A 26,375-nucleotide genomic window follows, 5' to 3' on the forward strand; every position below is an offset into this window, starting at 1 on the left:
GGAGGGAGAGATGAAGAGGAACCTGGGAAAATGGAATGACGAAATAGGAAAGAAAAGAATCGTAGGGAGAAGAAAGAGAAATTGGAATCCACACATAGCGTGAAGTGAAAATTGCCTGTGGGGGAGGATAAGGTGCAAAACATCTTAAGGGGGGGACAAAGATGATTAATTTTAATGGTGATGGGAGGGGGCCACAGTCATGATATCTTTTATCTTTCTTTTGTTTTATTGGCATTCTTTTCTCTCTTTTTTTGGAACTTTAACTTGTAAAAATTACTTTGTTTTATGAAAGGCGGTATAGCTAACGTGACCATATATTTTTTTCCTCAAAAGGGGACATGTATTAATTTTCAGTCCCACCCCCAATCCTGCCCTAGCCCCTCTCCAATTTCTTCCATTCATTTTTCATGTACACACAATATATTATTAATTCGTAATAACCATAAAATTTAAAAAAAACACAAAAAGCACACTGCAGAGAAAATGTTAATTATCATTTATATTTGTTTTATTTTTCAAAAAGGTCAAGGTAGATGACTTTAAAATACGCAATGTCACCTCAGTAACAACTATAGAAACTATAGAAAAATAGACAAATTTAGTGCAAAATATAGACAGCGGATATAAATTCTCAAAACTGCCCCCTCCCCTTCACTGCCTTCCAGCATTTGTCCCCCTTGTTGAACTGCTCCTTTGTCCCCAACAGCACACCCTGCATCACTATGTCCAATATCCCTCTACCTGCATCCCCTCTGTTCCCTCTCCCCCACCTTGCATCCCCTCTCTTCTTACTTGTGGAACTGCTTCCAACTCTTTGAACTGCTTCTTGCTCCAGCACTCCTGGAGGGCCCAGCCCAAGCAGCTTCAAAACGCTGCGTGTGGCAGACCCACAAGCCCAGGGCAGGATTAATTTACCCACTCCATCCCTACACACGCTAAGTGCCAACTCTGCATTGGAATCCCCCCCTCCAACTGCCCCTGGACCGACTCACCACTGTCTAACCGCACGACCTAGGCCAGTCGGTAGCTGCTAATGAGCACATTCAGGGGGAAGGAGGCTGTGCCCCAGCGCACCTCCCTCAGCGCCGCCAGCAGCGGCTCCATATTTGGGCCAGAGACCAGAACTCCTCAGCCACCCAGAGACATGCTGCCACTGAGCACTGCTGCTGCCGTTCCTCCTCCTTCTTCTCTTCTCAGGGCATTCACCACCTGCTTCTGCCATCCCTGAGCACCCGTTGCTCAGCCTGCTCCAGCTCCCACTGCTGTACTGCGGCGGGCAGGAAACACCTAACGCCGGCCCTGGGGCCCCCCCTGCTATTTTTGGGCCCGAGGCACATGCCTGTTTAAATCTGGCCCTGCACAAGCCTCTCTCCCACATGAACTCTGACGTCGGAGAGAAAGCTTATGGGCCAGCCTCTTACAAAGGAGAGTGCTACTCCAAGGGGCGGGTCGAGGCGGCATGGCGAATCCAAGTGCAGGAACAGGAAGAGATCGGGCAGGATCATGAATAGTGGCAGCAGCAGCAGCAGCAGGTAAAGAAAGCTGCGTCTCCAGCTCTTCCAGGGTTTTGAACGGGGCCGTCCCGTTAATAGATCACCCTCACCACTGAAAACGGGACATTTCGGCATCCCGAAGTGGTGTGTGGGGATAACGGGACAGGCAATATAAAAATGGGACGGTCCCATTCAAAACGGGACGTAGGGTCACCTTAGCTAAAGCTGTTAGATTTCCTCTTAAAAAAAAAAAAAAAAAAAAAAGGACACTTGGCCCCACCCTGTTCCACCCCTGGCCCCGGTCTTGCCCTGCCCCCACACAAACCTTCCCCGATCACTGGGCCATGTCTAGAGAGCTTCTGCGCATTCGTGGACATTGATGCGATGACATCACGCTCATGCACGCATGCATGTGATATCATCATGTCGACATCCACACATGCGCAGAGGCCCTCCATCCAAAAGCCAGACAAACTGCTGACAAATATCTTCCTACTTGAGGCCATGAAACAACGCTTCACAACATTCATTCCTATCAGAACACCTGGCCTTGGTCACAAATAAACCCTATGCAAATACAGAACTACAAACTAAAAGTCCTAATATTCACAAACAAAACCCTTAGATGACAAGCTCCGCAATGCGTAACAACATCAGAAAAATAGAAATATATTTTTTCCTGAACAGTGCAAAATATAAACAACAGATAAATTCTGAAAACTGACACATTTTAGTTACTACATTGAAAATAAAATCATTTTTCCTACCTTTCTTGTACGGTGATTTTATTTTTCTACTCATCTTTTCCCAGTCTCTGGTTGTACTTCCTTCTGTCTGCTCTTAACTGCGTTTCCATGGCCGCCTTATCCTGTTTTTCTCTCCTATATTCATCTTTGGTATTAAATTTTAACATTAAACTTTCTTCAATTTTTCTGCTTCTTCTCAAATCTATTTACTTTTCTATGTGTTTCCGTTCCCATCTCTCCATGTGTACCATCTCTCCATGTGTACCATCTCCCTCTTTCTTCTCCCCTATTCCCATCTATATATAAACAGCATTTCTTCCATTTTTCTTCCCTTCCCACTCCTTCCATCCCTATGCACCATCTCGTCCCTCGTTCTCCCCTTCTTCCCACCTCTCACATCCCTGTGCACCATGTTCTCCCTCTCTCTACTCTTCCCCTCCATCCCTGTGTACCATTTTTCCCTCTAAACTAAACCAAACCTTAAATTTATATACCGTATCCTCTCCATAATTATAGAGCTCGGCACGGTTTACAAAAACTTAATATAAGAAAGGAACAGCATAATGGGGTTGGAGGTTGAGTATAGGGGGGAAGAGAGCCTTATATTTTTGTGAATAACCTAGTTTTTAGATGCTTTCTGAATAGTTGGAAGGAGCCCAGATTCCATAGTGAGGCAGAAAGGTTATTCCAAAACCCTGTGATTCTGAAGAAGAGAGATTTCCCTAATCTTCCCACATAGAGGATACCTTTTAGCGAGGGGAAGAGAAATTGGAATCCACACATAGAGTGAAGTGAAAATCGCCCTCTCCTATGGTCTGACATGTCTTCCCCCTTTCCCCCTCTTATAGTCTTGGAAATTTATCTTTTCCCATAGTCTGGCATCTCTTTTCCCTCCTTCCATTCCCTTCTCCCCCCTTTCTGGTCTAGCATCTCTCTGTTTTGCCCTTCTTCCCCTCCCTCTTCCTTCCTTTCCCTGGTCTGACATCTCTCTCTTCTTCCCCCCACCCTCTTCCCCATCCAGTGGTCTGCCATCTTTCTCCTTCCCCTCCCCTCCTCCCATTTCCTCCTATCTCTATCTGTCCCTTCCCTTTCTTCCCCTAGAGGTCTAGGACATCTTTCCTTCCCCTTTACTCCCCATCTCCATGGTTCAGCATCTTTCTTACTCCCCTGATCCTGTGCTTGCTCACCCAGTGCTGCGAACAAAACACGCTGCCTTTGGTGAACCGGAAGCTTTTTCTCTACAGACAGAATGCTTCTGTGTTGCCGAAGACAGTGTGTTTAGTTCACTGGTGCTGACAATGGCTAAAGAGATACAAAAGCGCCAGGTGAGCAAGCACAGGATCCCAGGGGGGAAGGTAGAGGGAGGAGGACTCTGGATAGGTGTGTTTTGGGGGGGTAATAATAATAATAACAATTTATATACCGCAGGACCGTGAAGGTCTATGCGGTTTACAATGATTAGAAATGTTACAGATTGAATGGAATAAACAAAGTACAGACTTAGTAATTGATAATTCTAGAGATCGTTTGTTGAGGACTAAGATTGTATAGGTTGGTTTCCTACGTATTTCAGGAACAGATGTGTTTTTAGGCGTTCCTGAATTCCCCATAGGTAGTAGGCACGAGCAATTGTTCAAGGTCTTTACCCCATAATGCTGCTTGATGTGCAAAAAGATGTTGGTGATGACTTTTAAACTTACTACCTCTAACTGGTGGAGAAACAAAGTTCAGGTGTGAGCTTTGCTTGTGTCTGTTGGTTGTGAAAGAGAAAAGGTCTGTTATATATTTAGGGGCTAAGCCATAAAGTACCTTGAAGCAAAAACAACCAAACTTGAATTTCACACGTGCCTCCATCGGCAGCCAGTGTAGAAGTTGATATGAAGGTGTTACGTGATCAAACTTCTTCAGTCCACAAAGTAGTCTAACCGCTGCATTTTGAACTAGTTGCAATCGCTGCATATTCTTCTGGGGGAGTGCCAAGTAGGCGATGTTACAATAATCGAGTTGACTCAGTATAAGGGATTGTACCAGAATTCGAAATGATGAGACATCGAAGTAAGCTCTGATGGACTGAAGCTTCCAGAGGGTGAGAAAGATTTTTCTGATCAAGGAGTCTACCTGGTCTTTCATGGCCAGGTTCTGGTCCAGTGTTACTCCCAATATCTTCATAGTGGGTTGAATGGGATAACTAAGGTTATTGATGCATATTGGTGCTTTAGTGTCAAGTGGGTATGGCGATGCTATGAAAAATTTTGTTTTCTCCGAGTTTAGTTTTAGTCTGAATTCAGTCATCCATTGCTCCATCCGATTTAGTACTTCTATTGCTTTGGGGGTGATTTCTGAGACAGAGTTGGTGAATGGGATAATTATCGTGAAGTTGTCAGCGTAGCTAAATAGTTTTATCCCCAGCTGGGACAGTTGTGTACCTAATGAGGACATGTAAACATTGAAGAACAAAGGGGATAGTGGTGATCCTTGTGGCACGCCAGATGGATTGCTCCATGTGTCAGAGAGATCGTGATTAAAATGGACTTGCTAGGTGCATGATATAAGGAAACCTCGAAACCAGTTCAGTACCTCTCCTCTGATTCCAATTGCATCTAGGCATTGTAACAGTTTTCCATGGTCCACCAAGTCAAAGGCAGAACTCATGTCAAATTGCATGATTAGGGCGTTGAGGCCCTTATTGAACAGAAGGTGCGGCCTCTGGAATTGTACACAATATTCTAAATGAGGTCTCACCAAAGTCTTTTATAGAGGCATCAATACATCCTTTTTCAAACTGGCCATACCTCTCCCTATGCAACCTAGCATCCTTCTAGCTTTTGCCGTCACCTTTTCAACCTGTTTGGCCACCTTAAGATCATCATATACAATCACACCCAAGTCCCACTTGCCAAATTTCAGACCATTCTTCAAGCTTCGCCAGGTCTTTCTTCATGTTATTCACACCATCCGGGGCGTCTACTCTATTGCAGATTTTAGTATCATCCGCAAAGTGGCAAATCTTAACTGACAGCCCTTCAGCAATATCGTTTATAAAAATGTTAAGAACAGGCCCAAGAACAGAACCTTGAGACACACTGTAGCAGCCGCGAGGAGAGGAGCAGAAGCAGCGGAGGCAGGGGAGAAACAGCCGGTGAGAGAAGCCGGAAGATTTTTTCTTTTCTTTTTTTGCAGGAGGCATCAGAGAGGAGCGGGTAGCGGCGAGAGGAAGCTCCGCCCACCCCCTACACGTCAGCAGCGTCATCGCCCCGGCTCCCCCTTAACAGGAAGGGAGCCAGGGCGCGAAGACCACTGTAGCAGCCGCGAGGAGAGGAGCAGAAGCAGCGGAGGCAGGGGAGAAACAGCCGGTGAGAGAAGCCGGAAGATTTTTTCTTTTCTTTTTTTGCAGGAGGCATCAGAGAGGAGCGGGTAGCGGCGAGAGGAAGCTCCGCCCACCCCCTACATGTCAGCAGCGTCATCGCCCCGACTCCCCCTTAACAGGAAGGGAGCCAGGGCGCGAAGACCACTGTAGCAGCCGCGAGGAGAGGAGCAGAAGCAGCGGAGGCAGGGGAGAAACAGCCGGTGAGAGAAGCCGGAAGATTTTTTCTTTTCTTTTTTTGCAGGAGGCATCAGAGAGGAGCGGGTAGCGGCGAGAGGAAGCTCCGCCCACCCCCTACACGTCAGCAGCGTCATCGCCCCGACTCCCCCTTAACAGGAAGGGAGCCAACGGCGCGCGGCCGTTCGGCGCGCGGCGAAGGCGAGCGGCAAAGGCGCTCGCCTTAGCGAGAGCGCCTTTGCGAAGGGCCTTGAGAAGGGTCGAGAAAAGACAGACAAGGACTTCAGAACACCAGGTAAGGAAGAAGCGAGCACGCATGTAGGGAGAGCACACGCACAAGAAGAAAACACACAAGACAGCAAAGAAAAAAGAAGCAGGCTTCGGGCCCAAGGGAGGCTAACAGACCCACCAATACAAAAAGAGGCAGAAGAAGTAGACAGGAAAGAGCCAAACACAGGAGAGAGCACAGAGCCCGCACACATAAGAACATAAGACAAGGGAGAGGACATCTAGTGGACTCCGAAGAAAGAGAAATGGAAGCAGCAGGAACCCGGAGGAGCTTCCCAGTGTACTGCACAGAGTGTCATATGTATGACTACCTTCCCTCGGGAAGGCAGGCATACATATGCGGTCGGTGTCAGGAACTGGAAAGCCTGAAGAAGGAAGTTGGTAGACTGCAGTGCAAGGTTCAAGAGCTGGAGGGACTACACATCTCAGAAGCACCTTTCAAGACAACTGAGGACCCCGCAGGAGAAAGCCACATCGAGGAGCAAGTAAGGGAGCTTGAAAGATTCATCGAGGAGGCCTACAGGCAGGCAAAAGAGCAGGATCATCAGCAGCACTGGAGCGAGGAAGCTACAGCTACACAAGATGGAGGACATGGGCCAACAGATGGAAGACAGGGGCCAACAGACGCCGAGGATGAAGGATCGCATGGAGAAGTCGTGCAAGCAGAGACGACGAAGACTGGAGGGTGCCCCGAAAGAGAAGAGCTAAACCACACCGAGGATACAGACTTGAGACCTGTGAGGAAGCTGAAGAAGGGGAAATCTGCAGTCGTCGTGGGAGACTCAATCATGAGAGAAGTGGACAGTCACGTAGCAGGAGGGAGAGAGGATCGGCTAGTGACCTGTCTCCCAGGAGCAAGAACGAAGGACATCACCGACAGAGTCGAGAGGATCCTAGACGGAGCAGAAACAGAAGAGACAGCAGTGATAATCCACGTGGGAACAAATGACGTCAACAGGAGAAATTACAGCAGGACTACGATAATTGAACAGTTCAAGATCCTGGGAAGGAAACTGAAGCTGAGAACACAGAAGATAGCATTCTCAGAGATTTTGCCAGTACCGAGGGCAGACGTGAAGAGGCAGTCCGAGCTACAAGCAATAAACGCATGGTTGAGGAGATGGTGCGAAGAAGAAGGATTCCTTTTTATAAGAAACTGGACAACTTTTTGGGGGAAGAACAAGCTCTTCAGGAGGGACGGACTACACCTGAGCAAGGCAGGAACGAGACTGCTAGCAAACAACGTCAAGAGAGGAATTGAGCAGGCTTTAAACTGAGAAAAAGGGGAAAGCCGATAGTTGACCTGACGTCGACGGTTCGGACAAGAGTATCCAAAGAAGATACTGAGAGGGAAAAATGCTGGGAACAGGCAAGACACGAACAACAGAAGCTGTTGACCAACAAAAAGGACAATCAGATAAAATTAGAGGAACAGGAGAGATCAGGAAATCATGATGCAGACGAAAAAGATACACCAAAAAATAAGGAACAAAGGAACAGAAAAGATACACCAAAAAATAAGGAAGAAGGGAACAGAAATGAGGGACCGACAGCCCAAATAGGGGATGGTATGGGGAGCAAAACACATGTAAAACCAGCAGAGAAAAGAAAAGACCAGGACTTAAATTGCTTGTACGCTAATGCAAGGAGCCTAAAGTCCAAAATGGGAGAATTAGAAGCCATAGCCATAAAAGAAAACCTAGACATCATTGGAATCACGGAAACATGGTGGAACGAGGATAACCAATGGGACGTAGTGCTGCCAGGGTACAAACTCTATAGAAGAGACAGGACCAACAAGAAGGGTGGAGGAATAGCACTATACATAAAAGACACCATTCCCTCGACCGGAGTGGATATAGAACCAAAGGCGGAAGGACTGGAGTCATTATGGGTCAAATTACCAGGAAAAGGTGGCCTTGACATAAGATTGGGTCTATACTATCGTCCACCTGGACAAACGGAAGCAAACGACAAAGATCTGGCGGCAGAATTGAGGCGGGAAGGCAACAACAGGAATGTGACAGTAATGGGAGATTTCAACTACCCCGGGATAAACTGGAGTATTGGAAACTCAAACTGTGCGAGGGAAACAGAATTCTTAGAGGCTGTGAGCGACTGCTTTATGGATCAGCTTGTCAAGGAACCAACAAGAGGAGATGCCACTCTTGACCTAATCCTCAACGGATTAGGGGGACCTGCAAAAGAAGTGGAAGTAGTAGGGCCAATAGGAAACAGTGATCACAACATGATCCAATACAAATTAGGAGTAAGTACAACAAAAGGGAAAAGAACCACAGTGACAACGCTCAACTTCAAGAAAGGGAACTATGATGCTATGAGAGCAATGGTAAGAAAAAAACTTAGAAACAGCTCAAGGAAAACAGAAACAGTAGAGCAAGCCTGGTCTCTATTCAAGGGCACAGTGCAAGAAGCACAACATATGTACATCCCCATATTTAGAAAAGGGTGCAAAAAAAACCAAACAAAAGACCCCGTATGGATAAACAATGAGGTGAAGAAAGCGATAGGAGAAAAAAAAAAATCATTCCGGAAATGGAAAAAGGACCAGACTGGGGAAAACTGGGATGAACACAGGAAAGGACAAAGAGAATGTCACCAAGTGGTTAGGAGAGCGAAAAGAGAATACGAAGAGAGACTAGCCAGGGAGGCAAAAAACTTCAAATCATTCTTCAGATATGTTAAGGGGAAGAAACCGGCGAGGGAGGAAGTAGGACCGTTGGATGATGGAGATAAAAAGGGAGTGATAAAGGAGCAAAAAGAGGTAGCTGACAGGTTAAACAAATTCTTCTCATCAGTCTTCACAAGCGAGGACACATCCAATGTACCGGAACCCGACGTGATCTTCCATGGTGATCAAGAAGAAAAACTGTCGGCAATAGAGGTGAGCCATGAGGATGTCCTCCAACAGATAGATAGATTGAAAAGCGACAAATCACCAGGCCCAGACGGAATCCATCCTAGGGTACTAAAAGAACTAAGAAATGAGATAGCGGAAATACTCCAACGAGTTTGCAACCTATCCTTGAAAACTGGAGAGATACCGGAGGACTGGAAGATAGCAAATGTTACACCTATCTTTAAAAAGGGGTCAAGAGGAGACCCGGGAAACTATAGGCCGGTAAGTTTGACATCGGTTCCAGGCAAGATGGTAGAAGCACTGATAAAGGACAGCATCTGTGAGCACATAGAAAAAAATGGGCTGATGAAAGCGAGCCAACATGGCTTCTGCAAGGGAAGATCGTGCCAAACAAACTTACTGCACTTCTTCGAGGGGGTAAACAGCCATTTGGACAAAGGGGAACCTGTAGACATCATCTACCTTGACTTCCAAAAGGCCTTTGACAAGGTACCCCATGAGCGGTTACTTAGGAAGCTGTGGAACCACGGAGTGGAAGGGGACGTACACAGATGGGTCAAACACTGGTTGGCAGGCAGGAGACAGAGGGTTGGAGTGAAGGGTCACTACTCGGAATGGAGAAAGGTCACGAGTGGAGTTCCGCAGGGGTCTGTACTTGGACCGCTGCTGTTCAATGTATTTATTAATGACCTGGAAACGGGGACGAAATGTGAAGTTATAAAATTTGCGGATGACACTAAACTCTGTAGAAGGGTCAGAACTACGGAAGAGTGTGAGGCCCTACAAAGAGACCTAAGCAAACTGGAGGAGTGGGCAAATAAATGGCAGATGAAATTCAATGTAGGGAAATGCAAGGTCATGCATATAGGGAGAAAGAACCCGATGTTCAGCTACCAAATGGGGGGATTAGTATTAGAGGGAAGTAACCTTGAAAGAGATTTGGGTGTACTGGTGGATACAACAATGAAGTCAATGGCGCAATGCGCAGCAGCCGCGAAGAAGGCGAACAGAATGTTGGGTATTATTAAAAATGGTATTACGACCAGAACGAAAGAAGTCATCCTGCCATTGTATCGGGCAATGGTGCGCCCGCACCTGGAGTACTGTGTTCAGTATTGGTCACCGCATCTTAAGAAGGATATGGCAATACTTGAGAGGGTCCAGAGAAGAGCGACACGAATGATTAAGGGCATGGAAAACCTTTCATACACTGAAAGATTGGAGAAGCTGGAGCTCTTCTCCCTGGAAAAGCGGAGACTCAGAGGAGACATGATAGAGACCTACAAGATCATGAAGGGCATGGAGAAAGTGGAGAGAGACAGATTCTTCAAACTTTCAAAACATAAAAGAACAAGAGGGCATTCGGAAAAATTAGAAGGGGATAGATTCAAAACAAATGCTAGGAAGTTTTTCTTTACTCAGCGGGTGGTGGACACCTGGAATGCGCTTCCAGAGGATGTAATAGGGCAGAGTACGGTACTGGGGTTTAAGAAAGGATTGGACAATTTCCTGTTGGAAAAGGGGATAGAGGGGTATAGATAGAGGATTATTACGCAGGTTCTGGACCTGTTGGGCCGCCGCGTGAGTGGACTGCTGGGCACGATGGACCTCAGGTCTGACCCGGCAGAGGCATTGCTTATGTGCTTATGTGCTTATATACCACTGGTAACATCCCTTTCCTCAGAGCGATCTCCATTGATCACTACCCTCTGTCACCTTCCACTCAACCAGTTCTTGACCCAGCCTGTCACTTTGGGACCCATCCCAAGGGCACTCAGTTTATTTATTAGATGTCTGTGTGGAACACTGTTGAAGGCTTTGCTAAAATCTAAATACGCCACATCTAGCGCACTCCTTCTATCCAATTCTCTGGTCACCAGTCAAAGAAATTGATCAGATTTGTCTGCCAAAACCTATCTCAAGTGAATAATTAGCTGCTAAAAATTATTGGCCTTAACTGGCTTTAATTTGGGGTTCTGCACACAACTTTTTATGCACAATTCTATAATGAATTGCATCTAAATCTAATGACAGCCTAAAAGGGAGCCTAACTATTGGAAGGCATGGGTGGGTCAGGAGCATTCCAATAAGTTATGTGCGATGTTAGAATTTCAGGGATGCGTAGCCAACTTGCATGCCAGGATTTACATCTGGTTTCATTACATGTAAATCCTCCCGCCCAAAGTTGGACATGGGAATCAGCGCTATGTAGTATTCTGTAAAGGGTACTCAGCCAGTTTGGGCCAGGTTGAATCTTGCTCATACTGGTTAGCGAAGAATAGTATGTGAGCTCATACCACCTACAAAATAAGTGTTGGTAAGTGCACACGTGCTTTTTTTTATTTTTATTTTTTTTAATGGTCTTGAGCTAACGGCAATGGTGCAAGGCTGTTAATACAAAAAAGAAAAAAGCCATTTTTCAGCTATGGAAAAATGGCCTTAGCACCTGCTCAAGGCCATCTAAGATCAATTTTTATTGCAGCTTAGTAAAAGGCGCAGTGGCTTAAGCTACAGCTTCAGCACCCTGACGTTGTAGGTTCAGACCCACGCTGTTCCTTGTGACCCTGGGCTAGTCACTTAGGCCTAGATTCACTAAAATCCACTGATCTGGGCGATCCATGGCTAAGTCTTGCCGGGTGACTGATTCACTACATAGTCTTCATGCAAATGAAGTGATCGGATGCATGCCCCACAGCAATCCAGACGCATGTGCAGACCATCCTTTTTGCCTGTAGATGTGATCCGCGCATGTGCCTTGAGGTCAAAACAAAAGGGGGAGGGGTGGCTGCACTCGCTGGCCCCACGAGAATCATTTCAATGGAACAGACACGCTTTGCAAACACAGAACAGAAGCTGCTTTAAATCCGCAGGTTAAAACCATGGGCTCGCAGGGCGACAGAAAGCAGGGCACTTTTTGCACAAGGATGATGTTTTATTTTTGATACTGGGATGTCAAGGCTGCAGGGCTGGGATTTCAGGGAGGCAGAGAGCAGGACAAGTCGGCAAGGATGTGAGCGACTGGTCTTCAGCAATCGCTGCTTTTTGGATCAGCAAGCCCAATCGGTGTTCCCTCTTCTATTTAGTGAATCGCTGCCTTCCTATTTATGCAGGCAATTTCCCCTCATTTGCATGTGCGGATTGGATCGGGCAGAAGGTTAGTGAATCGGGTCGGAGAAGGCTCGCAAACTGGTTGGGAAATTGAATCCTGAAAAAACAAAATTCTTTATCACAAGTCCTAATGAGAAGATCAAAGAAACAATGATATGTCTGAATGATTTTGACTATCCTATAGAACAGTCTATAAAAATACTAGGAGTGACTATAGATCGACACCTTACCTTGGAACTGCACAGACCTGATACTCAGGAAATGTTTCTCGGGTCTCTGGAAACTCCGAACCCTTAAGAAATATTTTGATGATACTTCATTTCACCTGCTAGTTCAATCATCTATACTAAGGGCCTGTTTTACAAAGCCATGCTAGTGGCTGCTGCGCGGTAACGGTCCAAAGCCCATAGAGATTTAGGGCTCCTTTTACTAAGGTGCGCTAGCATTTTTAGCGCACGCAGGAAATTACCACGCTAAACTTCTAGAACTAACGCCAGCTCAATGCTGGTGTTAAGGTCTAGCGTGTGCAACAATTTAGCGCGCGTTAAAGCCACTCTATGAAGCCATTTGCTTCATAAAAGGAGCCCTTAAAGGGCTTCAGGGCTGTTGCCGCGTGGCTTTGTAAAACAGGCAGTAAGTATCCTTGATTACTGTAATATAATCTATTTGGGCGCTTACAAGAAAATCTTTAAAAATTAAGTGGTACAAAACACTGCAATCAGACTTATTTTCAGTCTGAAAAAATGGGAGCACATCACCCCTTATTAAAAACTACATTGGTTGCCTATTGAGGCTAGAGTTTTATTTAAATTTGTCTCCAAGTTACTTCATTTCTCATTTTTCGTTATACCACTCTAATAAGCCCACACGTGGAGTTCACTAACTTACATACCCAACCGTCAAATCGTGTCGTTTTAGGAGATTTCTTGAGAGAACCCTTGCTTTTCAGCCAAAATGAAGGCCTGGTTTGGTAAAATCATGCCAGGAGTCTCATCCTATTCTTTAGCACTCTCCAGACCAGTAGAGGTTAACTTTACGAATGGGTATATATCTAATCATGACCAGCAGGTGGAGACTGAAAACAAAACTTTGGGACAGTATATCCTAGCCCCTCCTCTCTATTTCCCTCAGTCTTCTTTCAGTCTCCAGCAGGTGTTGAGTGATCTGTACCCATCTCCCTTGGTAGGGCTGTTGGAATTTGTTTAGGGGGTTTATTGTCCCTGTTTTTAGCCGGACGGAGCTTGGGCGGACTCTGTTTGGGGGTTCGTCCGACCTCGGGGGTGTCAAACCCGGCGGGTCACGAGCGGGGTCCCTCCCCCCACTTCCTCCACCTCCCCACATTTTTTTAGAGGAGCCTCAGCAGTAAGCCTTGCCCCCTAAATCAAGCAAGGCATATTGCTTCGAGAGCCTGTGGAGTCTGTTCTGTAAAAAAAAAAAAAAAAAAAAATCCTGAGGTAGTGCTGGTCTGAAGGGTTGTTTCCCTTTAAGAAAACTGTATTTTACTGTATTTTTTCATGTAACCGGCACTTTTTTCTAGCTAGGTCGCGTCTGGAGCAATTGTGCCCTTCTCCGGGGGAGTAGGACACAAATTTAGTCCAGCCGCGAGGCACTCGCGGCCGGCCTGAACTCGGCGGTTTGGGTCGGTGAGGTGGTGGAGCTCCGTCGGCAGCGGCTGCAGGCGCCCAGAGCTCCCCGCCGATGGTGCCTCGCGAGTCGGCTTGGAGCAGTGGGGAAGCCCGGTCTTCCACAACCGCCCACGGAGGGATTCCCCGAAGGATTCCCTCTCAGCTGATTTTTTGACAGCTGATGCCGGCTTGCCTGCTCTAGCGGCTGAGACTATTCAGGTTTCTCAGCCGCTTCAGGCTATGGAGGGAGCTTTTTTGGCGGGAAAACCGCCATCTTCTCTGTCTGGCCCCTCCATTTTGTCTTCCACCTCAGGTGACCTTCCCCCTGTTTTGACTATGCAGGGGCAAGGTTCTGCTGGGTCCCCTGCTGTGGCAGGGAGTCCCTTGGGACCCTCGGGGGGTTTTTCTCCTGAATTTTTCTTTTCTTTATGCAGAGCCTATTTTCAGGCGGCTGGGGGTCCCGGTTGCGCCCAGGGGGTTTCGGGGGGTGGGTTTTCCTCCGCGCTCCCTGCGGCTTTGCCTCTTTCGTCTGGCGTGACGTCCCCTCCGCCGCCTCCCTTGTCCAAGCGTCCGCGGGTGTCGTGGGACGAGAATTTGTGGTCGGAGGAACGGGTCGGTTTGGAGGAGGACCTGGACCCTTCTGAGGAGTTCCAGGACTCTCTGGAGGGGACGGAAGCTGGCGGCGGGTTGTCGGATTTCCCGTTCTCCAGTGACGAGGCGTCCGTGGTGCGCCTTTTTCAGAAAGATGAGCTGCCTGACCTTATTCAACAGGTTTCTTCGGTTTTGCGTTTTGAGGACGCGCCGCCGGAGACTCCGCGTGTGGGGGACCCCCTGTTACGGGGGATCCGTTCCGTTTCCCGCTCTTTTCCTATGCATCAGGATATTCGGGATATTGTTCTGGAGCAGTGGAAAACGCCGGAGACGCCGTTTCGGCTGGCGCGCAGCATGGCTCGCCTGTATCCCATTCCTGAAGGGGATCGGGCTACGTTAGCTTCGCCAGTCGTGGATGCGGTGGTCTCGGCAATTTCCAAGCGGCATACCGTGCCTGTTGAGGGCGGTTCTGCCTTGCGGGACCCTGAGGAGCGCAAATTGGAGAGCATCCTTAAGCAAAATTTTCAGGTCTCTGCCTTTGGGGTCCAGGCGGCTATTTGTGGGGGACTGGTCGCTCGCGCCGTGTTTCGGTGGGCGGAGCGGGTCTTGGATCGAGAGTCTGACGACTGGTCTCTGGTGGATCAGGAGGTTGCGAAGATTGAGATGGCGGCCTCATTCCTCTCAGATGCTCTATATGACTTGGTGCGGATCTCGGCTAAGTCTATGGCTTTTGGCGTGGCCGCAAGGCGTGTGTTGTGGCTGCGCGCTTGGGCGGCGGATGCTGCGTCCAAAGCTAAGCTTACTAAATTTCCCTTTCGGGGGTCGTTTTTGTTTGGAGAGGACTTGGATAAGTTGATTCAGACTCTGTCGGACTCGAAAGTTCCCCGTCTGCCGGAGGACCGTGCCCGCCCGGCGTCTCGGGGGGGTGCGGCCCGGGGGCGTTTGCGGGATTTTCGCAAGTATCGCCCTGGGCGTGGGGCTGCTTCTTTCCAGTCTCCGGGATTTTCCCGGGGTCGGTTCTTCCAGCGCATGCAGCCCTTTCGGGGGGCCCGTCGGGGGGCAGGGAATCCCTCCGCCGGTTCCCCCGCTTCCCGTCCTGCACAATGACGCCTTGCCGGCGCCCCCTTTGGTTCCGGTGGGGGCCCGGCTGTGCGAATTTTTCCCCAAATGGGCCGAGATCACGTCCGATCAGTGGGTCCTGGAGGTGGTGCGGGACGGTTATGCCCTGGAGTACGCCCGCTCTCTGCCGGATTTTTTCCTCGCTTCTCCGTGTCAGACTCCGGGGAAGACGCAGGCTTTTCGCCAGACCCTTCAGCGCTTGCTAGATCTCAGGGCAGTTGTTCCGGTGCCCCCTCCGGAGTGGGGCACGGGCAGGTACTCCATTTACTTTGTGGTGCCCAAGAAGGAGGGGACCTTTCGGCCCATCCTCGATTTAAAAGGGGTCAACAGGGCTCTCAAGATTCCCTCTTTCCGTATGGAAACTCTGCGGTCGGTCATTCTGGCGGTTCAGCCGGGGGAGTTTCTCACTTCTCTCGATCTGACGGAGGCCTACTTGCATGTTCCCATTCGGGCCTCTCATCAGCGTTTCCTGCGCTTTGCGATCTTGGGTCGGCACTTTCAGTTCTGTGCGCTTCCCTTTGGGCTGGCCACGGCTCCTCGGACGTTCACCAAGGTGATGGTGGTCGTCGCGGCAGCCTTGCGGTCGGAGGGCATCCTGGTACACCCCTACCTGGACGATTGGTTAATTCGGGCAAAGTCGTTGCAGGAAAGCTCCCGGGTTACTGCTCGGGTGGTGGAGTTTCTCCGGTCGCTGGGCTGGGTGGTCAACCTTTCCAAGAGTCGGTTGGTCCCGGCTCAGCGTCTGGAGTACCTAGGGGTGCTGTTCGACACCTCCTTGGGGAAGGTCTTCCTCCCAGAGGGCCGGGTGAGCAAATTGCAATCTCAGATTCGCCTGCTTTTGGCGTCCCGGTGTCCTCGGGCGCGAGATTTCCTCCAGGTCTTGGGGTCGATGGCGGCGTCCCTGGACGTGGTGAGGTGGGCGCGGGCCCACATGCGTCCTCTCCAGTATGCTCTGCTCCGGAGGTGGTCTCCCCAGAGGCACGGGATGGATGTTCCGGTTCCCCTGCGAGGCTTGGCGCGCTGCAGTCTGCGTTGGTGGCTCCAGACCCCTCACCTAGTTCAGGGGGTGGGTCTGGATCTCCCGCAGTGGACGGTGCTCCTGACGGATGCGAGTCTCCTGGGTTGGGGGGCTCAGTGTTTGGGTCACTCAGCTCAGGGCACCTGATCCGTGGAGGAGGCCGCCTGGTCGATCAACGTGTTGGAGACCAGAGCGGTCCGTCTGGCGCTGTTGGCTTTCCACTCCCTGTTGCTGGGCAAGTCGGTCAGAGTGCTGTCGGACAATGCCACGGCGGTGGCTTATGTCAATCGTCAGGGGGGCACCAAGAGCACTCAGGTGGCGCAGGAGGCGGCTCTGCTCATGGTTTGGGCGGAATCCCATCTGCTGGACCTCTCGGCCTCTCATATAGCCGGAGTAGAAAATGTTCAGGCAGACTTCCTCAGTCGTCACTTCCTAGATCCAGGAGAGTGGTGTCTCGGCGCCGAGGCGTTTCAGTTGATAGTGCAGGCTTGGGGGCAGCCCCTGATGGACCTGATGGCCACGGGTGGCAACGCCAAAGTGCCCCGCTTCTTCAGTCGTCGCAGGGACGGTCTGGCCGAGGGTCTGGATGCTCTGGTCCAGCAGTGGCCAACGGAGGGGCTGTTGTATGTGTTCCCTCCTTGGCCGCTGGTGGGCAGAGTGCTTCTTCGCATTGTTCACCATCCGGGTTTGGTGGTGCTGGTGGCGCCGGATTGGCCTCGCCGTCCGTGGTATGCGGATCTGGTGAGGCACCTGGTAGCGGATCCTCTTCCTCTGCCTCTCTCGGACGACCTTCTGATGCAGGGTCCCATTCCCATGTTCGACCCGTCTCCCTTCTGTCTTACGGCGTGGCTCTTGAAAGGGGTCGCCTTAGCAAGAAGGGATATTCAGACAAGGTGATCTCTACACTGTTGGGGTCCCGGAGGCTTTCTACCTCTCGGGCTTATGTGCGGGTTTGGCGTCTCTTTGAGGAATGGTGTCGGGCGCGGGGAGTGACCTCTTTTCGCGCTTCTCTGCCTAACATTCTGGAGTTCTTGCAGGATGGCCTGGATAGAGTCCTGGCTTGGTCTTCTCTCCGGGTTCATCTTGCGGCCCTGTCGGCTTTTCGAGGGTTGGTGTCAGGTCAGCGTTTATCGGCTCTTCCTGATGTGATTCGGTTTTTGCGGGCGGCCAAGTTGCTTAGGCCTCCCCTACGGCCCTCGGTTCCCTCTTGGGATCTTAATCTGGTTCTCTCTGTTTTGGTGCGTCCGCCTTTCGAGCCCTTGGACGACTGTTCTTTGAAGGACCTTACTTTGAAGGCGGTCTTTTTGGTGGCCATTACTTCTGCTAGGCGTGTTTCTGAGCTGCAGGCTTTCTCTTGTAGGGCTCCCTTCTTGGAGTTTTCTAGGGAGCGGGTCGTCTTGCGGCCTGTTCCTTCCTTTCTGCCGAAGGTTGTTTCTCCTTTTCATGTCAATCAATCGGTGGTTCTCCCGGTCTTGGGTGGTCGGGAGGGCTCTTCTGAGCAACGGCAGCTGCGCAAGTTGGATGTCGGTCGGGTCCTTCGCTCTTATGTGCAGCGGACCCAGGAATTCCGGAAGTCCGATCATCTCTTTGTCCTCCTGGCGGGTCCTCGTCGGGGAGCTGGCGCTTCTAAGGCTACTATTGCGCGCTGGATCAAGGAGACGATTGCTTCCGCTTATCTTCTGAAACAGCAGCCTGTTCCGGAGTTTCTCAAGGCTCATTCCACTCGGGGTCAGGCGGCTTCTTGGGCTGAGTCGTCGCTCGTGCCTCCAGTGGATATTTGTAAGGCTGCGGTTTGGTCCTCCTTGCATTCCTTTGTTCGTCATTATCGGGTTGATGTGCAGGCGCGTCGGGACGCGGTGTTCGGTGAGCGTGTACTGGTATCGGCCCTTCGGGGGTCCCGCCCGTGAGAGGGACTGCTTTGGTACGTCCCATTCGTAAAGTTAACCTCTACTGGTCTGGAGAGTGCTAAAGAAGGAGAAATTAGGTTCTTACCTGCTAATTTACTTTCTTTTAGCTTCTCCAGACCAGTAGAGGTCCCCACCCTGTCTGTTGTTGTTGTTGTTGGGGCTGTTGCGCGGGCAGTTTTTGGTTTTTGCTGCGGGTTCTAGTATTTTTCTAGGGCCGGGGAGAATTGAAGAACAGCGGCTGTGGCTCGGCTGGCGAGCTGTGGGGACATTCTTCCTTCGGGAATTTCTCCTCTGCATTTTCCAACAGCATTTTGGGTATGTTATTTGTTACTCCTTTCGGAGTATTGTTTTTTCTCTCTGTTGTTTTCCAGTTCTTGGTTCTGCTTGGCTATTCGGCAGACTGAGGGAAATAGAGAGGAGGGGCTAGGATATACTGTCCCAAAGTTTTGTTTTCAGTCTCCACCTGCTGGTCATGATTAGATATATATCCATTCGTAAAGTTAACCTCTACTGGTCTGGAGAAGCTAAAAGAAAGTAAATTAGCAGGTAAGAACCTAATTTCTCCTTACTTTTTTAGAAAATTATTAGACACAGCTATTCGATAAATGTGTAACTTAAGCTTATGCTTTTTATTATTCTTATGTACTGTTTACATTTTCTATGAAACTGATGTATTTCTTATGAATTGTTTATCTGCTGAATGTTGAGCATTATTTGTTGTGAACCGCCTTGAACCATTCGTGGTCTGGCAGTATATAAGAATCTTATATAATAAAAGGCTAACTCACGCATGCGCACTCCTATTTGCATGCTTCCATGATCAGTAGTTCCGTGGCCGCATGAGTGCGAATGCGCGAGTCCCCAGCCTTACTTTCCAGCACCTAACACTCACTGAAGCGCTGGCTCCCATGGAGATGTTGTTTTTCTGTTTGGGGCTGCGGCAGCATCTTTTCTTGGGAGCCGCACCAGCGTCAGAGACAAGGCTTCCAACGCTGGTGCACCTCTTGAGGGAGACTGCCGCCGCGGTTTTGGACAGAGGGGTAGCATTTTCATGGGCGCCGGCCTTCGGAGAGGCTTGAGAGTGTGCATGCGCGGCCGATCACCGCCCTCACCACCTCTGCAAGTCGAGAGGGATCGCGGGTGGTCAGCGCCCCCACCACCCCGAAGATGCACACAGTAGCAGCAGGGCCATCGTCAAAGGGAGCACAAAACATGGCAGAAATTAAGAGTAATCAACAATTCCTCTTGCTCCTCACCTCAGAATCCAGGCTCCCGGTTGATAACGAAAAGGCGGAGCAAGGAGACCACAATCACAGTAAGCACGAGTTCGGGGCATTAGCGAGCAGGGTTGCCATGGAAACCCCGCTCGAGTCAAGTAGAACCCTTAGACTGGAGGAGAAAAAATCTCAAAAGGTACAAAAAATCTCCCCCACCCCAAAAAAAGATGTTAACAGAATAGGAGGGAAGATACAACTGGAACTAACCGCCTTAATAAGTGATTAAATGAAGTCCAATGTTATAGTGAAGGAAAGCCCTCAGTCACACAGCTAACCTGGGGAAAAGTAAGAAAACAGCTGTACCCTTGGGGTTTTCTTACTTTTTCCCAGGTTAGCTGTGTGACTGAGGGCTTTCCTTCACTATAACATTGGACTTCATTTACTCACTTATTAAGGGGTTAGTTCCAGTTGTCTCTTCCCTCCTATTCTGTTAACATCTTTTTTGGGGGTGGGGGAGATTTTTTGAACCTATGGAAACCCAGCTGGCATAACAAAAATGATGCAGTCGCAAGGGTCAGTGAAAGGGGATCAGGAGCGACATGCATAGCAGGGGCTTAGAGGGCAAGAGAGCTGCAGTTGGAGAGACTGAGGAAGGGAATGTTCAGATAAAGAAGAACTGAGACTGAAGAAGGAATAAAAATTAAAAAAAAAAGAAAAGGAAGAGACACCTACAGGGAAACACAGGATCAGGAGCATACAGAAAAAACAGGAGAACGTAGAGGTTTGCAGGAATCAGGAGCAAATAGATAAAGGAGAGCAGAGACCCCTGTAAGAAGAGAAAAAGAGCAAAGAGACTGGGAATGATAAAGAGCAGAGATGCTTGCAGGGAGAAAAAGTGAGGCAGTAATGTTACAGCTGGAGAGTGCAGAATGAGGATGAAAGCAGAGACAGCGCTACACAGGGAAATGGAGGGGGAGAGAGACAGAAAGAAAGAGACACAGGCATATATTCTAGCACCCGTTAATGTAACGGGCTTAACGACTAGTAAATTAATATTATTATAGTGAAAATAGCCCTTAATTCCCCAATTGCCCCAGGGACATTAGATAGATTGTGAGCCCCCTGGGACAGGCAGTGAAAAATGTCTGCGTAACTGAATAAATTTATGTAAACCATTCTGAGCTCCCCTGGGAGAACGGTATAGAAAATGGAATAAATAAATATTTTATTAATAGTTTAACATTACAACCCTCTCTTTTTTTCCCTTAAAACTTGAGATGTAGCTTCCTGTTGAAATGGTTCATTGAGTGACAAGTACACTGCCACACAGTATAATCAAATAAACCTTTCTTTTCCATGAGGACAAAAATGAAAGCGGAATGTTGATGAAGTGGTTTATTTTACTTCAAGAGGAATATGTTGAATTGGGACGTGCTTTTCAGTAACTGTTCAACGTTGTTTAATAGAATAAGAAAATGAGCATGAATTTGTTTCATATTGAAGGATGTTTTGTAATTGTTTTCATTTATCTGGAGTTGCTTTTCTCTGTCATGCATGCCAGTGGTTCTCAACTCAGTCTTTAGAGCACAGCAACCACTCGGATTTTCAGGATATCTACAATGAATATTCATAAGGCATATTCATTGTGGATATCTTGAAAACCTGACTGGTTGGGCGTGCCCTGAGGACTGGGTTGAGAAGAACTGATTTATGCTATTAAAAACAACCTCCAAACAGGGTGAAAAGTAAAATGTGGAGTATGGGCTTCTGCTTATCCAGTAACTGAAGATGGGAAAAATTATACTTTTTGCTCACAGTTTTGGTTCTGCTGAAATGAATTTGAGATTCAGTTCTATTTGTGGGCAGTTTAAGGTCTAGGGAAGCATAATTTTTTTAGAAAACAAATCTTTTAGTACCTTCTCTATCTGTGCTTTGTGCTGCAAAATAAGACTAAGGTCCTAGCCTGAAACACTTATCTGATGGCATCTATGCTTGCTGGTCTGCTCTGCTGGACTATAGCATGCAGCTTCAGTTCTGAGTAATGGGGAAATGTCTTCTTTTCACAGCACCCTCCATCGTGACTCCCCCCAAGGATGTGTGGAATATAAGCGGAGCACAAATTTATCTGAGCTGTGAAGTGATTGGAATCCCAACCCCCATCCTCACTTGGAACAAGGTCAGTGGAATGCAGGTCACATCCAGGCGTAGGATATTTTGATGATGAGCAGCCAGGTTTGCTCATAGGTGGGTAAAGTGTACATGAATGATGGCACATGATGTAAAGTGTATTAAAAAATGTATTAATTTTATTTATTTACATAACATTTATTTAAAGATTATTGCATCATCGGTGGGAGTCTTGTACAGGTGCCAAACGCTGGCATTTCTGACAAAGAATCCCCACCCGATAATTCGTTACTCACCAATATATTTTTTGTCCAGTCTGACATCATACTTGTCAGCCAATCACCTAATAGAGGCTGTCCTGAAGTTTGAACAAATAAATTCTTTTTTGACATCGAAATAAGTTTCAGAAATCATATTTTTGTTTACCTTAACTTTCTAAATATGCAGAAACCCATTATCACATATCCAATACTCTTTTTGTCATTCTCAAAAAGGTAAAATCAAACAGCTTGTCTGTTAAAGTCAGCCTGCATTTCTCTTCAGCATCTGCTGATAAATTTGTGTCCTTGTCAGCAGAAGAAGGAGGAGGCTTACTCCCCCTCCCTCCTATGCTGGAGGTCAACCCAGCTTGACCCTTCCTGCTCTGAGTCTCTCAAAGACTGGTAAAGTGTTTCTGTCTCTAACTATTTCCAGATGTTTCCTCTTAGGCTCTCCTTTTTAGTTTCTTATATCTTATATAAAACATTTGAAATTAAATACAAATCATTTTCTCACATATCATTTATACCACTTATCGCACACACAATCACTCGTGGGATCCCACACACACATACCCACACATATTGCATTCATAAGATACATATAACTATCTATATTAAAAAATATGAAACCCTATATCTTCCACAAGCCAGACTGAGAGGTCTGGTATTAATTAGAGCCACGAGGCTCAAGGTGGGAAACGCAGTAAGAACAAAGACAGAAAATCACTGACACAAAATGGAGTCACTGACTCAAGATGGAGTTCTTAATACCTCTAGAAGTATGTTACGCATTACCTGATTTCCTCTATGGTCTGGCTTAATAGCAAAGTACATAACAAGAATATTATTATGCTTTTCCTTAATATTAATCTGTAGTGTGTTTTTCTGGCCTTGGCTACATCCTTATTCAGATTTTCATGCGCCCACTTTTCCGTACATTTCTATTAGGTGTGGCCTTAACTTTCATATGTACTTCTAACTAGTTTACCCAGAATCATTTGAAAAGCAGACGTTTTTGTAGGAAAAATCTACAAAATACTGCACCCTCATGTCCTACACACTATCCTTTCCATAGCACCCCCTACAGCCCACGAGTGCCACTGTTCAATAGTTAGAGGTGGTAGGGTTGAGGTGCTCATGTTCTGTAACCCTGCCTCAGTGAATAAGAGGGCTTCATTTTCCAGTGCTGTTGCTTTAATGCTTCAAATAAAGACTTAGGGGCAATTCTAGAACTGGGTGCCACAAATTTGGCACCTGGATGCAGCATGCTGTGCACTGATTCTATAATGGCATCTAGGCACGTCCACTTACATCAGGGTTTTCCAACCTTTTTTTAAAATCTGGTGTCACATTTAATATTTCTTAACACTCAGAGAGCCAAGACTTACACGCACATACTCACACACTTTCTCAGGTACCCACGGCCCCAAGCCTTCACACAGTCTCTCTCATGTACCCCCTCCCAGACTATACCAAGTCTTTTTCTCCCATGTCCAGTCCTAACCTTCACAGTCTCCCTTTCCCATTTCCCCTCCCAGCCTTCACACAGTGTTTGTTTCTCCAGTGCCCCCTTCCAGACTTTACCCGGTGTTTCTCCAGTGCCCTCTTCCAAACTTTACCCGGTCTTTCTCCTATGCCTCCTCCCAGCCTTCAATCTTTGTTCTTCCCATGGTCCTTCCCAGCCTTCACACAATCTCTCTCATGCACCCTCCCAGCCTTTCTCTCTCACAATCCCACCCCACAGCATTCACAGTCTCTCACAATCCCACCCCCCCCCAGCATTCACAGTCTCTCTCACTTATGTACCCCCACTTTTCATCAAGTCTTTCTCATGTCCCTCTCGGCCTTCACCTAAATTCTCTCTCTCTCTCATGCACCCCCTCCCCTGCCTTCACCCAGTCTCTTTCCACTCACCTTTCTTCACTGGTCAGAGGATGTAAACTTAAAAAATATCATCAACATCTTATTTTGTATCAGGCAGCATTATGGGTAAAGATTTGGAAAAATTGCTTTTGCTTACTTTACTAACACTGTGAGAAATTTAGGAGACACACAAAAACATATTTGTTCTTGAAGCACTTAGGTAGCTAATTTGCAAAATATTATACAATAACTAACGTGACCATTTATTTTTTCCCTCAAAATGGGACATCTACTAATTTTCAGTCCCGCCCCCAATCCTGCCCTAACCCTATCCCACCCAAACTCTGCCCCTGACTCCACCCCCATAATAATAGTACTAATTGTAATGCAATTTCTTTCATCCATTTTTCATATACACACAATATAATCTTATTAATACATAATGGTAACCACAAAATTAAAAAACACAAAGTACACTGTATGCAGAGAAAATGTTAATTGTTTATATTTTGGGGGTTTTCAAAGATAAATAATAAATGCTTAGTAATGACATAAAAGACTGATGCATAAATAAGAAGCCTGAAGGAGAGTGTGGTGCAGTGGTTAAAGCTATAGCCTCATCACCCTGAGGATTTGGGTTCAAACCCACGCTGCTCCTTGTGACCCTGGGCAAGTCACTTAATCCCCCCATTGCCCCAGGTACATTACAGATTGTGAGCCTACCAGGACAGACAAGGAAAAATGCTTGAGTACCTGAATAAATTTATTGTAAACCGTTCTGAGCTCCCCTGGGAGAACGGTATAGAAAATTGAATAAAAAATAAAAAGAAATCATAGGTACATGGAAGCAATAACAATAAAATGCATAAAAATGTGACTTGAAAACCATAAAATAATATAATACATAGAACCATTGTAAAGCAATAAAAATAAATCAAAGCATTTAGAAATCATGGGTACAAGGAACAGTAAAAACCATGAAATGCATAAATTATAACATGAAATGCATGAAGTCTTACATGGAACCATTGAAATACAATAGGACAAATCATATTCATAACAGATGCAATGAAAACAAATTAAATTGAAATTAAAACAGATTGAGGAAATTCATAAAATGCAGAGAATATAATGCATAAAATGGCATGTCATACATATTGGATGTGAGGAGCATTACATTCTTGGGTAATCATAAAAAAGTGCATAATATGTGTTTACTGAAAACGTAATATTGCAGAATGGGAACAAAAAACTAGATGCACAAAGATCTGAGACCATATGGATAAGGTCTAATATATTGATTATTATGCCCAAAACTAAAAAGGGAAACCAGAATTAAAAAATGGGAATTGGAATTAAAAAATGCCATAGCTGAGAGCAACTGGCACCAACGGCTGAGGGAAGGACATAATGAAACCCACTAGGCGAGCCTAGGACACTCAACATTAGTTCCAAAAATCCGATGTAAAGAACTGTGTGGAAAAATAATCTAAAAAATAAAAATATTAAAAGGTTTCCCCTAATGCGGTCAGACTTAAGAACCAGAGAACATGAAACAGAACAAAAATAAAAGGGCTTTGAAATAGCAGTCCAGATGGGGAACTCGGTGAGAAACCTGGGGTGAGTGTGCGATATGTTAACCAGAAGGAAGGTGTGTGTGCCATAAAGCTGCCTGCATTTCAAGGGAGAATTTGGTGAAAGCCCGAGGGAAAATGTGCAATATTTGCTCAGAGAAGTTAGTGTGCCTCCAGTGAAAGGCCAACCAGGCTAAACCAATAAAGAGAGGACAGAGTTACTAAAGGGCTAAGGAGGAAAAAAAAACTACGTTTCCAAATAGGACCCATAAATAAAGAACACCTAGCAACCAGCGTTAAAAAAACATAACGATAGGAAACCATAAATGAATGGTTACCTTGTCCTAGGTTCAGGTTTCCCGCCTCTGTCCTACATGACTCTCTGCTTTATGACATCACTTCTTTTTAAATTTTACTTTCGCTTTCGGGTCCCCGCTATTGCTCCTGCTTTGCAGAACCTTTTTTTTTTTTTGCTACTCACGGACAAGGTAACTCTTCCTTCATTTATGGTTTCCTATCATTATGTTTTTTTAAAACTGGTTGCTAGGTGCTCCTTATTTATGGGTTGCTGATTGATGCTGGGGGGGGGAGGGGTCCGTTGCTGTATGAAAAAAAATTTTTTTGAGTGGTCTGTTTTCTCTCCTTCAGCGGGCCCCCCTGACAATTTTGGGCCCTTTAATCCGGCCCTGGCTGCAGGCAAGTTATCAGGCCCCCCTGATCTCCACGGACCGGCAGGAAATTTTTGCAGACCGGCGGTTGAAGAACACTGCTTTAGATCGCTTGTCCCACTGTCCCCATGCTTCGGGACACTCTTTCTGAAAACGGGACATTTCGGCATTCTGAAGATGTGCGTGTGGACAACGGGATAGAGGATCTAAAAACGGGATGGTCCTGTTCAAAACGGGACGTATGGTCACATTAACAATAATCGATATTTAAGGTTTTTAATAATAATAATAATAACTTTATTTTTCTATACCGCCATAGTCAAACTGACTTCTAGGCGGTTCACAAAGA

The 26,375-nt window shown here is 47.1% G+C and overlaps 1 protein-coding gene across 2 annotated transcripts in view; it reads left to right on the forward strand.

The window, feature by feature from the left end:
- Positions 1-26,375, forward strand: part of IGFBP7 (insulin like growth factor binding protein 7) — a 99,658-nt gene that overhangs the window by 42,374 nt on the left and 30,909 nt on the right. The window contains exons 2-3 of one of the 2 annotated variants that reach the window (XM_033915186.1): positions 21,601-21,710; positions 26,007-26,315. In XM_033915186.1, the coding sequence (XP_033771077.1) occupies positions 21,601-21,710; positions 26,007-26,177 (281 nt within the window). In that variant the 3' untranslated portion in view covers positions 26,178-26,315. Of the gene's footprint in view, positions 1-21,600; positions 21,711-26,006; positions 26,316-26,375 lie in introns of those variants that run through there. The other variant, XM_033915185.1, reaches the window with a different exon arrangement.

Source organism: Geotrypetes seraphini, chromosome 1 (genome assembly GCF_902459505.1).
Source record: "Geotrypetes seraphini chromosome 1, aGeoSer1.1, whole genome shotgun sequence".
Classification (NCBI taxonomy): Eukaryota; Metazoa; Chordata; class Amphibia; order Gymnophiona; family Dermophiidae; genus Geotrypetes; species Geotrypetes seraphini.